The sequence below is a fragment of the Nyctereutes procyonoides genome, unplaced genomic scaffold (assembly GCF_905146905.1).
Source record: "Nyctereutes procyonoides isolate TBG_1078 unplaced genomic scaffold, NYPRO_anot_genome, whole genome shotgun sequence".
NCBI lineage: Eukaryota > Metazoa > Chordata > Mammalia > Carnivora > Canidae > Nyctereutes > Nyctereutes procyonoides.
Genome location: NW_026575135.1, coordinates 18938108 through 18951779, shown reverse-complemented (window position 1 = coordinate 18951779; position 13672 = coordinate 18938108). Strand labels below are relative to the sequence as shown.

Sequence of the window (13672 nt, the reverse complement as noted above, 5' to 3'; positions counted from 1 at the left end):
TCCTCGACTTCACAGCTGGGGCAGGGGTCACTGTACCACAACTGCCCACTGGGCTCTCAAAAGCTTTTGGAGTTCTCTTTTTTGCTTCTGCTTCCCCTCTTCCAGCACAGGAGCTCCCTGTGCCACGTACGTATATCTACAAGTACAGCTGCGCGTGACGGGGTTTGGGGCAGGACTGGCCCTGGGTATACAGCTGCCTTTAAGGACTGTGGGGGTTATGAGCCCTGATCCCCAGCCTCAGGCCTCCAGGTGGTTTGGCGGTTCCTGTCCCCACGTCTTAGAGAGGACACTGCCATCCACGGCAGGCATCACACTTAAAATTACATTCCCGTTCCCCAAGCTGTAATTGGTCTCTGTGGGAGGGCACAGCCTCCCCAGGTGAGAGCCACGAGCCCGGGCACGGGGGAGGCAGGGATGGTGGCAGTAGTGGGAAGGCCCAAAGAAACTGGAAGGCAGCGGAGCAGACACAGGTCAGAGAGTTCGAGTTCCCTGGGCTGCTCCACGCACACCCCCTTCTCGGCCTCGGCCTTCCTGCACACAGTGGGGAGCACACAAGTGACAGCCTCACAGGGCTGGTGGAGCATCAGATGAGATGACAGGAACAGGGCATGTAGGGCGGTGGCCACCACACCGCACAGTGTCACAGAGGAGACTGCCATGGTTACGAGCAAGTCACAGCCAGCCATGCATTCCCTGGACTGTGTGCTGGGGGAGGCGGCCGGGCACCTCGGGGACTCCCAGGGGCATCAGTGTGGCACCGAGCTGGTCTGGCACTCAGGAGTCCTGACCTCATCTTGTGCTCTTCCACCTCTAATCATTATGTAGACACACCTTCTCTCTCCAGCCACTGATATCAGGAAAAGACAAATTGCACTGGACCTTCTGGTTAATACAGTGAGAAGTGTGTAGCAATACTTCCAGCAGGAATATTCCGGTCTTAAGGGTTCTCCCTGCTTCACTTAGGAAACCCCCAGGGCCAAGAGCAGTGCCCTCTCCAAGGGCCCGGGGCCTGGAGGGCGGGGCCCCTACCTTCAGCTGCTCCATCTTCTCCTGTTGGCTCAGGAGGTCCCTGTCGGCAGCCCCGGGGAGCACGGGCGGCTGGGTAGGGGGGTGCGTGAAGTCCTGGGTGACCTTCTCGGAGAGCTTGCAGATGACCTGCTGCTTGGCCTGGTTCTTGTCCATGAGCAGCTGCACGTGCTGCTGCAGCTCCTGCACCTGCTGCTCCCGCAGGCTGGCTGTCTGCACCAGGCTGTCCCGCTCCTGCTCCAGGGCCTCCAGCTGCCGGCCCAGCTCTGCGATCTGTCGCACCTTGTGCCGCACCAGCTCCAGCCGGTCCTTTTCTCCTGCCGAGGCCAGGTATGCGCTGGTCGCCCTCTTCTCCTGCTGGGCGGCTTCTAGCGCCTTGTGTAGGATCCTGACCAGCTCCTGGGGGAGAAGGGGGAAAAAAGCACCTTGTGAACTCCATGAACTCGGGGAAGGCCTGGGTGGGGCAGGAGCCTGGGCATCTGCTATCACCCACTCTCCTAACAGCCCTGAGGGGTGGCTAGCATCAGCCTCTGGGCCATCTCAGTTTCTCTTTTTCTGTTCAACCAAGTTTTACCTGGACACATGGTTCCCCAGCTGAAGGCCACATCTCCCAACCAGGCTTCCAGTGGGTTGACACTAATGACAATATTCTGCCTAAGTGGGATAGGAGAAATTATGTGGGTAGCTTCTGGGTCCTATCTTTAAAGCCACCACCACCCACATGCTCCCCTAGTGTGGGGTGCCCTTCCTCCTGGCTGGGAAATGGCAAGATCTGGAGCAGCCACCTTGGGCTCCTAAGCAGAGGGTGTATGCTGAGGACAGCAATGGCGCTACTGGCTCAGAGCTTCTCACTTAACCTCTGGATTCTTCCACGAGAAGGTAGGAGAGAAAGAAAGTTCCAGAGTGTTTTAGGCCAGAGTACTCAGAGGCTTCTTTGTTACAGCAGCTGAGCCTATACCCTACATGTCCCTTTCAGAGATGGGAAAACTGAATCCCTGCTGAACAGAGTGGCCTTCAATCCCAGATCATCCCCAGCCTGTGCTCGGTCAGTAATGAAGGCAGCAGATGGCACACTACTGTGGCTCTTCTTCCAGGCTCCTGTGGCAGACCTTACTTATTAATCTCAATATTCCTTTTCTGGGTCATTGCTATGCTCCATGACTGAGAACATGGTTTCCCAGAGACATGTTACCTGTATTCACACCAAAGTATTCAACTAAATGAATCAGCTGGATAGGGTTATTGCTAAGAATGATTCCATTTTGGTTTTTTTGTTTTGTTTTGTTTTAATTTTTTTAAAATTTTTATTTATTTATGATAGTCAGAGAGAGAGAGAGAGAGAGAGAGAGAGAGAGAGAGAGAGGCAGAGACATAGGCAGAGGGAGAAGCAGGCTCCATGCACCGGGAGCCCGACGTGGGATTTGATCCCGGGTTTCCAGGATCACGCCCTGGGCCAAAGGCAGGCGCTAAACCACTGCGCCACCATGGGATCCCAGTTTTAAATGTTTTATTTATTTATTTGAGACAGAGAGAGAGCGCACACACACAGAGGGAGAGGGAGAAGCAAGCTCCCTGCTCAGCAGGGAGCCCAAAGTGGGGTTTGATCCCAGGACCCTGAGATCATGATCCAAGCCAAAGGGAGACGCTTAACTGACGAACCACCCAGATGTCCCAAGAATGATTCCATTTTAGAAGAGAACTGCTCTAAATCATGACTTTGATAAATTAATGGCAAGGTTGAATTAGCATGCATCTTCTGAAACCTGGGGACCACGGACTGTCCCTCTTCTAGTTTTCTCCCTTCCCTCTGGCCATCCGAACTTTACGCTCCACTTGCTGCCAGGCCCTAGGCTGGGTGCGGGGACCCAGGAGGGAATTACTTAGAGTTCTCATCTTCAGAAACCACCAAGGCTGGTGGGAGCAAAAGTGAACTATTGTAATGGAGTAATTTACTGCAAGAGGGAAGCAAGGGTGTAGATGGGGATACAGAGCAGAGAGCAATGACTTCCACCCGGGATGGAGGTGGGGGGAAGACCAGTATATTCTACAGAAGGGCAGAACAATTGAAGCTGATCCATGAAGAATGAGAAGGGCCAGAGACAGTCAAGCAGCAGGAAGGAGTTAAGGGCTGGAAGGGCTTTCCTCGTGCTGAGTCAACAGCTCCAGCAAGGCCTCAAGGAATGAAAGAGCCTGTGTGGGGCTGTGGGCATTCTTGGGTGCAGCCGGAAGGTGGGGTGGGGAGCTGTTGCAAAGCAAACCAGAATGTTTGGAATGAACTAGCTTCTCAGGCTCTGCTGAGAGAGATCACCATTCCTGTGGCTCCAGGATAACTGAGAAGCTGAGGCCATTTTCTGGTTCAGCTGGGATTCGGAGATGACCTTGGAAACTGCCTGGGCGAAATAACCAGCAGACACTATTGTGCAGACTCGTCTGAGGCTCAGCATCAGGCAGATATCTTTCCTCCAGCTTTGGGAGAGTCAGATCTGAAGCCCATTTCATTACTTCTAGTTGCCTCCCCCTTCCTACTCTCCTCCCAGCCCAGGACCCCTGCTGCAGAAGGAGACAGGGAGAAAGGAACCAGGGAAGGGACAGAATCAGGGCAGGAAGCGCGAGATGAGAGAGATGAGAAGTGCGAATGGACGTCGGATTCAGAAAACCTGGTGGCTGGCAGACCCCGGGAGACCACCTGCCCAGGCAAGTCTCTTTGCTGTCACAGCAGGACACTAAAGCCCAAGAAAGAAGGAAAAAGACTAAAAGGAGCTGGTGAATCCCCACACCATAACAGAGAACCCCAACTCCTAATCGAGAGTCTTCCACTTCTCTGGGATGTGTGGTTAATAAATTTTGCACGGAAACACTTCTTTCAATTTCTTTAAAAATAGAAATAACCCATGTTCATAGCAGCATTATTCACAACACCCAAGAGATGGGAACAACCCACATGTCTGTCCCCTGATGGTGAATGGATGAACAAAACGTGGCATCTACACACGGTGGAGTATTATTCAGCTTGGAAAAGGAAGGAAATCCTGTTACAGGCTACAACATGGATGAACCTGAGGACATTAGTCACAAAAATGTACCTACACAGCATATAGAAATTTTTTTAAAATTTAATGAAGAGGGAAGCTTCATGCTGTTTTGAAGCTGTTTGGGCCTTACGATACACTATGGCACCTCCCCAAGCAGCACCATCACTGGCAACAGTGCAGGGGGTATTCCTTTTCTGGATGTGCCACAGTTCCCTTGTCCCACCCTCAAGGAGGAACATCCAGCTTGTTTCCAACTCCTACAACTATAAGCAATGCTTTGGGACCCATTCTTAGAAACAGAAGAGCTGACCAGTGGTCTTTTTAATATTTCTTAATCAAGTTATTGTTTGTCCCATTTCAGATTTTGGTAACAGGCCACGAGTTGTCATTTTATTAAAAGATATTTTTATCTATTGAAGTATAGTTGATTCTTTAAAATTTTAAAAGCCAACAAATCATCCTTTAAAAATTAATGCTTTATCTTATTAAAGAGCTGATACTTTATTCACTCACTAAAATCAAGGTGGATGGGCCCAACATTGCTGGGAAAAGAGCACTGGACTGAGAGTCCAGCACATTGGCCACTGACCCCTGTGAGGCTGGGTACCAACAGGGTGCAGGTGAAGGAGCACCAGCTCTAGAGTCCCTGGGGCCTTGGTTGCCATTCCAGGTCCGTAAAGGGGTATTTAATGAGGGTGTTTCAGGAAAGTGAACTTTGGCTTTGTCATATATACACTGGAGATCATGCTCTACTCCTGGGAGAGCCACTTCAAGGATAAGAGAGAAAGTATGGCAAGTGCCCCTCCCCAAGCGGAAGCAGCTAGGGCCCCTCTCGATCCTCCCTCCCTGCACTCTGAAGTCCTTGTACTCTGGACTCTGGAAAAGGGGAGTGTACATTTTGGTCTCTGGCTGGGGTTCTAGGGAAATAAGAGGCTGCACCTTGCTCCCAATGAGTTTCCTAAACGAATTACCCTGAGTGAGCTAAGTGGGCCCCAGATAGGACCTGGAGGAGTTCATCACTCCCATCAGTCAACAGATGGCCAACATCACTACAAACAATGGGCTTCCATCTGCTGGAGCAGACAACCTTCAGGCTGGGTGCAATTTTGTCAATTCTGAGAGCCTGAGTCACCAGGCCAAGCAGCCATCTGGTGCTATTCCAGGAGCCTAAATCTCTTGGGGACCAGCATTGCAAGGGCCTGGGACATATAATGGCCTAGGGGGTACTGGAGTAGTCCTATATTTTAATATGACACCAGACACAAGTGCATTCGTATTTTCTGAAGAGCGGTTGTGATGCTAATGTCTGATGCTGAGCTGTACATGGAGACCACAGAGGAGGCGGTAGGGCTGGGATGAGTCCTGTACCTGGGGAAAGAGGCCAGGGCCTCAGTCCTGACTCTTCCAGTTGTGTGACCTCAAGCCAGTCACCCACCTTCTCTGAGCTCCTTGAGCATGGCACGGTGTAAAGGGCAGAAACTCGAGAAGCAGACAGACCAGAGTCTGAAACCAGTCTTGGTTCCTGGGAGAGCCTGGGCATGCAGAATCTCTCAGAGCCTCAGTTTGCTCCTCAGGAAAAGGGGGCTGGTAACTGTTGTGAGGATTACAGATAATGCATGGAAAGCCTGAGCACAGAGCTACGGCCACACTTCACATTGGTTATATATGCTCTTATCTGCTCTTACCTGAGGGCGGGGACCCAATGTACATCTGTGCCCTCTACAGCATCCAACAGAGTTTGAGATACAAATTCTTAAAGGACTATTAGCAATGACCACTTGGGTGGCTGAGCCAGGGCAAGACCTCCCATGTCCTCCTGTAGCCTCAGGCAGAGAATACCTCCCACCAAAGAGATGTAGGAAGGCATTTTATAGATGTGGCTGCAGGGAAGTCCAGGGGACTGTTTGCCCAGCTGAGGAACTGGATTCATAGGGTCTCAAATGGGACAGGTGCCCTCCAATCAGCATTTCACACATCTAGGACACCACTGGGCACCCCAAGGTTTTGCAGGGCTCCTCTGTCCTACCTCTGGGCCAAGAGAAGAGTCCATCTTTTCTCCTTTCCCTCTTTGGTTTTAGTATCTAGGCTGGAGGTAAAATGCCAGAGTCAGTAGGGCTGTGGCTTCCCCTGCCTAAAACAGGACAAAGACGTGACCTCTGCCCATCACTGCTAGGCTACACACTTCTTGGGGATGCTTAAGTGAACACATCCATATTTCTGAGTCCCTCAGAGGAGTGTGGCATGCATCATAAGGCTGGAAGGAATCAGCAAGGAGGGCAGGGAATGCCACAGTAACAGCCAAACCAATCAAAGCCTGCATAGTGGGTGGCTGCTGGGTGCCAGGCACTGGGTTTTATGAATCTACGCGCAGGCCTGTCCTATAAGCTGTAACTTGTTTTCACTCCACTTGCCAGGGAGCTCTCAGCAGCCGGGGGAGACCTTGGTCATCTCTAAGAGCTTGCCTTTGTTTATTAAGAATGCCACATCCTGGGGACCCCTGGGTGGCTCAGAGGTTGAGCATCTGCCTTTGGCTCAGGGCATGATCCCAGGTCTGGGGATCAAGTTCCGCATCAGGTTCCCTGCATGGAGCCGGCTTCTCCTTCTATGTCTCTGCTTCTCTCTCTCTGTCTCTCATGAATAAATAAATAAATAAATTTTTTTTAAAAAAAAGAATGCCACATCCTCCAGAGCAGCACAGCCACTGGGGACAAACCTCAGTGAAATCTAGGGCTCCCAGACCTCTCTTTCATCTGACAATTCCTGATACTTTGGAAGCAAAAACCAAGCCAGGGGAGGCCACCCAGATTTCCTAGAAAGAAGGGGAAGCTATAGTGAGAGGAGAGGTGGGTTTCACATCCAGGGTTCTTTCCCGGGCCACGTTTGGTGTGGGACTTACACTGTACTGGTCCGGGGATGGAGAAGCTGCTCCAGCTCAGCTGGATGCCCTCTCGGCACTCAGGAGCACCAGCAGCCCCACCACAGGAATGGGGTGGTGGGAGAAAAAACAGCTGGGCTGCTAAGTGGCATCAGAGGGGGCTTCACACACTGTAACACTGTATGTGGGCGTTGGTATGTTCACTGCTGGTCTCTGCTATGAAATGTAAGCCATGCAGGGACAGGACAGGACCCATGTCTCTTCCCACTGTTCCCAGCGCCTAGAATACTGCATGCACACCACAGGCCCTCGATAAAGACTCAGTGAATAAATGACTGAAGTGAGAACATATGAACGAATGAGCCTCCTCCTTGGAGAACTCCAATCACAGGCTGCTTCACTAAATGTATCCCCTGACCTACTAGGAGGGAAGCCTCTGCTGCTTCTCCTAATGTCTGTTTATGGGCAAGAAAGACAGGGAAGGGGCAAAACCAGGTAGGGAGAGCACTTTTCTGGACTATCTTCTCCAAAAACAGAGCAGCAGAAAGGCGAAGAAATGTACAAGGGGGAGGTTATTCAGAAGTACACACAGCTTACCCCCCACCATCCCAGGAGCGAGAGCGGGAAATAGAACAGAAAAAGACTGAGGGCAGCCAAAGCTCAGACATGAAGACGTGGGCCTTCCCCTCAGAGGAAAAGAAGCCTGGCTTCTCAGTGGGGCCCACCCTTGGGGGCATCATGGGGCACCACTGTTGGGATTTTCAGTAACAACTGTGCTAACTTAACCACTTTTACTGTGCCCCCGGGCTGCAGTCCCCATCACCTCCCTGCCATGTGATTCTCACTACTTCACAGTTACCCCAGAACATGAACCTGATTTATTCTCTGGGTTGTATGGTATTTGGATGATTGTAATGTCTGTGTTTGTGTGTGATCTGTGTCCTATAACAACCATGTAACTCCTTTTTAAACTGCTATAATTACCTTCTCTATTGAGCCTAAATTTTCCTCATCATTGTCCCTTGTTGGGCCTGGCTGAGCCCCAGAGCTACACAGACTTGCCTGCTTTCTCTGTCCCATGAATCCTTCAGTGATCTGTACTGTTACCAGCTGCCAGTACCTTCAGGGGCCCTTCCCAGGACTCTGCATCTAGAGCCCCCTTCTCTAAATGTTCAGGGTGGGGTCAGGTCAGGCATAGTCCTCCAGGAGGAGTCCAAGAGCAATCACAAAGTAGGTCCCAGAGACCCTGCCCTTGAAGGGCACCTAGGCTGAGTGTCCATCACCTAGGCTGAGTGTCCACATGTCCCTCAGTCACCAACAGCACAGCATTTCCCACCACCAGTAGTTTGGCTAATAAAGACTGAGATTTTACATCTGCCCAGCCAGGCTAACGTTGCATGTCTGGTTTGTTCAAGGGCTCCAGGCCCAGACGGGTGCACTGGAGCCCAGGGTCTCCTGGGGCCAGACCTCACCTTCTGAGACTTTAGCTCCTTGGTGAGCATCAGAACCTGCTGCTCCAAGGCCAGCACCTTTTCCTGGGCAGTTCGGGACCGTGTGAGTCCATCGGCAAAGAACGGAAAGGTGTTGTTCTGGCGCTTGGCTTTCTGAATGAGATTGGCAGTCAGAGAGGACTTGGGTGTAGGCTTCGGAGAATCCGCTGGATCTTTCCCTGCTCAAAAGGAGGAACACAGAGGTTATGACTGGGGGCCTCAGTGGTTCTCAAAATTGAGCTTGCTGCAGAAGCATCTGGAGGGCCTAGTTAGATGCAGATTGTGGGACCCTATTCCCAGAGCTTTTCATCAGTAGGCCTGGGGTGGGACTTGAAAATTTGCATTTCTAAAATCTCCTAGCTTGTAGGGGATCACACTTTGAGAACCCCTGGGCTATATATATTGACACTGTCCTGGCTGGGTCCTTCAGCCCATCCCTTAAAGTGTGCCTGTCCCCAGCTCTCAGATCCCTGCCTGCCATAGGCATGTCATACCACACTGCTGCTGTGTGCCAGGGGCCATCTCAAGCACTAGTCCTAGCAGGATGTCTTGTTTCTTATTTCAGGATCTCAGCTCCTACCCTCTTGGCGATTTTCAAAGTATAGAGATTTGTCCATAGACAGGAGTGTGGAATATCTGAACTCTGCATTCTCGCCCCAGACACCAAGTCAAACTCTTGTTTGACTCTTATTACAAGCTAAGGTAGGACACACATTCCTCACAGTTGGCTGTCTCCAGGCTGCACAGTCTATTTCCTCTAGAGCCAGGGTCAGCAACCAATGGCCCACATGCCAAATCCAGCCCACAGCCAGCTTTTGTAAATCAAGTTTTATTGGAACACAGCCACATTCATTTGTTTGTGCATTGTCTGTGCTGCTTTCACTCCACAAGGGCAGAGTTGAGTACTGGCAGCAGAGACCATATGTTGCCATAACACCCCCAACATTTACTACCTGGCTCTTTATAGAAAACATTTGCCAACCATTGCTGAATTTCTTATTTTATTTTTAAATCAAATATTTTATTTTATTCTTAAATCAAATTAAACATCAGAATTACTCACTCATCCATGATGCCTTGTCCTGCCCTGCCCTCAGTCTATACTTGAGGGATTTGCCATTAGCCTGTATCCAGAGACATTTTAATGGCCTGACTATATGGTCAAAAGACCTTAAGAATCTTGTTTATATGGTGCATACACATTGTGCCCATTATGAGGTACCAACAGAAGAAATTTTCCTTAGCTCTCAGCCCTAGAAAAGGCTTTTCTTTTTCTTTTTTTTTTTTTAAAGGTTTTTAAATTTTACTTTGGTTTCTTTTTTTTTTTAAATAAATTAATTTTTATTGGTGTTCAATTTACCAACATACAGAATAACACCCAGTGCTCATCCCGTCAAGTGCCCCCTTCAGTGCCCGTCACCCATTCACCCCCACCCCCCGCCCTCCTCCCCTTCCACCACCCCTAGTTCGTTTCCCAGAGTTAGGGCTTTGCTTTTTCTAAGAAAATATGTTTATTTTTACAGATGCTAGAAATAATCTAATGCTTGCATTCCTTTCTTTGCCTTGGTTACAGAGCAGCTCAGCACCACATCTGCTGCCCACTCTTAGCTATTCTGTAGGATCTTATCTTGATCTTACCTAAATTTCCTATCCCAAATTACTCATTTATTTTCCCCTGATATTTTTTAAAAAGCTATTATTAGCTTTAATAAACTATTCTCAATTCTTTTGGGACTGGGGTGTTAAAAATAAGGATGTGGTATGGGATCCCAGGTGAAGGGACAGGCAGGGCTTACAGGATGATTTGAATAATTTAGCATGTTTCTTCTGGGGCCAGCCAAACAATCCCAAATGGATAAGAAATTACTCTAGGTTAACAGGAATCAGAACCTCCTTGGCCTTGTTGAGTACAAGAACAGAATGATTTTGTTCTAGACTTAACAGAAATCTGGACTGCAGACTGCAGAGCTCAGAGGAAAGCAATGCCTCTTTTTTTCCTGCCACGAGGTATAGAAGAGCCCCTGTGTGTGTGTGCGGGGAGGCTCCCTGTAGCCTTGGGCCCTCTGGGGATACCACTCTCCACTAACCCTGAGAGCAGGCAAGGTAGGGATCATTGCACCCATTCCACAGTCAGAGAAAATGAGGCCTAGGAGAGTGGTCTTTAGTCATTGCTGTAGGATTTCATGGGTGTGCCACAGGCCTGACTGGGCAGAGAAGAGGGTAGGAGTCGTGGAGGGGAGCCCAGACTCCCATCCCCTGTCTCAAGTCTGCTTTGATCTGCACTGTAGATTAGATTTTATCTATGAGGGGTCAATAAAAGGTATCATGGCAATAAAAACATAGTGTGAAAAAAATCACTGCTTTAGAAAATGAGGCTTTTTCTAAAGCCTTGGCCTGAACCTTAATTCCTAGTTCTGCACCCCTATGCAGCCATGAGTGAGTCCCTCCACTTCTCTGTTCTCCATTCCCTGATTTGGTAAATGAGAACAATGGAACCTTCCCCTTAAAGAGGTCAAAGCAGGTGAAGTGCTTAGTGGTCGTGAAAGAAACTTGAGAAGATTCTGTTCAGTGACTGGAGCCAGTCAGTCCTAAAGGACCAGATATTGCAGATTCCATTTATATGAACTATTCAGAACAGGCAAATCCATAGAGACAGAAAATCGAATAGTGGTTGCTCAGACCTGGAGGGATGCAAGGTTTCTTTTCTTTTTTTTTTTTAAATTTGAAACAGAGAGAGAGAGAGAGAGAGAGAACAAGCAGGGAGGAGGAACAGAGGGAGGAGAAGCAGACGCCTTGCTAAGCAGGAAGCCTGATATGGGGCTTGATTCCAAGACATAGGGATCATGACCTAAGCCGAAGGCAGATGCTTAACCAACTGAGCCACCCAGGCGCCCCTGGATGCAAGGTTTCTTTTTGGGATAATAAGCATGTTCTAAAATTTAGGATAATAAGCATGTTCTAAAATTGATTATGGTGAACTGTATACTTCAAATGATGAGTTGTTTGGTATGTGAATTATATCTTAATAAAATTGTTATCAAGGGGAAAAAAGTGCTTAGAGTAGCCCAGGCACAAAGTAACTGTATATATGAGTGCTGGTTTTATTATTATTGATTTGATGGGGTATTGATCCCCCCCTTGCACTGTTCACTGTGATCCGTGGGGCCTCACCAGATGCTGCTTCAAAGAGGTGCTTTTTCTGGAGTCACTTCTATACAGCCCAGGGATCCTTGCTGCCAGACAACCCCACAGTGCTGTTTCAGCCAGTTTTCTTACAACTGTTTCCAGATTACAGAATGTCCTAAGGGCACCCATGCCAATTAAAAAAAAAAAAGCCCACCATCCCTGACGGTATGGGCCACTCAAATTTTGTGAAATAATAAAATGCTATGGAATAGCTGAGTGGACACCTAAAGGTCACTTGCTCTGCTTCTTCAGGCAGATCTGATTTTAATTACCCCAGAGAGGCATCTTTATATCCTTTCCTTATAAATAAAAAAAAAAGTAAGAAAAAAAAGTGAGAGATATTTTCATTTATTCAAGAATCATCTGGAGATGGGTGGTGGCGATGGTTGAACAACACTGTGAAGGTGCTTCATCCCACTGAACTATGTACTTATGGGTCAAAATGGTAAATTTCATTTTATACACATAACATTATTGTGTATTTTACCACAATAATATTGATAAGGAGAGGAGTCATTGCTACTAGCCCCATGGAAACCAGGAGAAGTCACCTGCAGAATTTCATGTTGGACACAAAAAAGCACAAGTTGGTTTTGGGGGAAGATAAAGAGGGCGCTCACTGGGTCTCTGAGGTCAGCCCAAACCTGAGTGGAACTCACCTGGAGTGCTGGGGTCAGAGGGTAAGGGCTGCTCCGCCCTCTGAGGTTCCGAGCTCAGTGGAGGATCTTCCCCTAGAGGTCCGTGGCCCGTTCCTTGGGCCTGTCTGTTGCCCCGAATATTGGACATCGTGTTTCTGAAAGGAAAACAGGAGCATGAGGCTGCCATCCTGCCCCCTTGTCATGCCCCAAGCAGTCTGCCAGGCTCCAGGAACCCTGCGAGATGCAGCCCAGAGCCACTCCCCACCCCCTCACTCTCTCCTTTTCATTTTCTCCCTGTACTTACCAACTACCACACACGATATTGCTAACCAACAATACAAGCCTGATTCCCCTGCTCCCAGCCCCACTGCTGGAGCATAAGTTCTGGTGAGTGCCGGGATGTTCGCCTGTTTTGTTCACTAAAATACTCTGAATGCCTAGCACGGCGCCTGCGACATGGAGGGCACATAGAGTATACATGCTGAATGAATGCCAAACTGACTTGCCAAACTAACTTTCCTGAAACCTTCATCTGGTTTTATAACTAGTTAGTTCAGAAATCATCGGTGGCTCCCTACTTCTGCTGATGAAAGTTCCAAACCCTTCCTGGATTCTTTCCCCTTGTTTTCTTTGCTCACTCAGGTCTGTTCTCCTTGAGGCCTTCATTCATCATCTCCTAGCCTCCAAGGAGTTTTACTGCACTTTGTCAACGGACTACCCTTTGACCAACTACTTATCTAGGCTGAACAGTGGAGTCATTTCTTCAAGATCTGGGCACTAACCTACTACATGCCTGCTGGTACCTGGCACTGGGCCACACATGCCCAGAGTGTAGGCTCAATACATATTGGGTTTGCAGGAAGGAACTAGACAGTATCAATGGCTGGCCAAGGACCAGAGACCACAGAGAAATTCATAATGAGTTGGATGAAAGGAGAGTTTAACAGAGTTTATTTTCCCTTTGCAAACAGATAAAAGTAGACATATGCCAAAATTAATAAGGAGGAATAGAAAATGATTAAGGGAGTTCATTAGGTCAGTGTTTTTCAAACTGCAGGTTGTGAATCATTGACCACTGTAAAATCAGTTTAGTATCATGACCAGCATTTATTTTATTTCATTTTTTAAATATTTATTTTAGAGAGAGAGAAAGACAAAGAGAGATAGGAGAGAAATGCATGCAAGCAGGAGGGGTAGAGGGAGAGGTAGAAAGAATCTCAAACAGACTCTGCATAAACATGGAGCCGAACATGGGGTTTGATCTTATGACCCTGAGATCATGACCTGAGCTGAAACCAAGAACGAACTTGGCTTAACCGACTGCACCACTCAGATGCCCTGTAACCGGCATTTAAAATACGGAATGGAAAATATTAGAATGCACCCCACTTAGAAAGGGTTAATATTTTGTAAGTTATATGTATG

At 48.6% G+C, this 13672-nt stretch overlaps 1 protein-coding gene across 3 annotated transcripts in view; it reads right to left on the bottom strand.

Annotated features, from left to right (window-relative positions):
- The window catches only part of TBC1D2 (TBC1 domain family member 2), a 51353-nt gene that overhangs the window by 19687 nt on the left and 17994 nt on the right, over window positions 1-13672 (bottom strand). For all 3 annotated transcript variants that reach the window (XM_055302780.1, XM_055302781.1, XM_055302782.1), the window contains 3 exons: window positions 12269-12402; window positions 8406-8602; window positions 1030-1425 (listed from right to left, as the gene is read on the bottom strand). In XM_055302780.1, the coding sequence (XP_055158755.1) occupies window positions 1030-1425; window positions 8406-8602; window positions 12269-12402 (727 nt within the window). The remainder of the gene's footprint in view (window positions 1-1029; window positions 1426-8405; window positions 8603-12268; window positions 12403-13672) is intronic.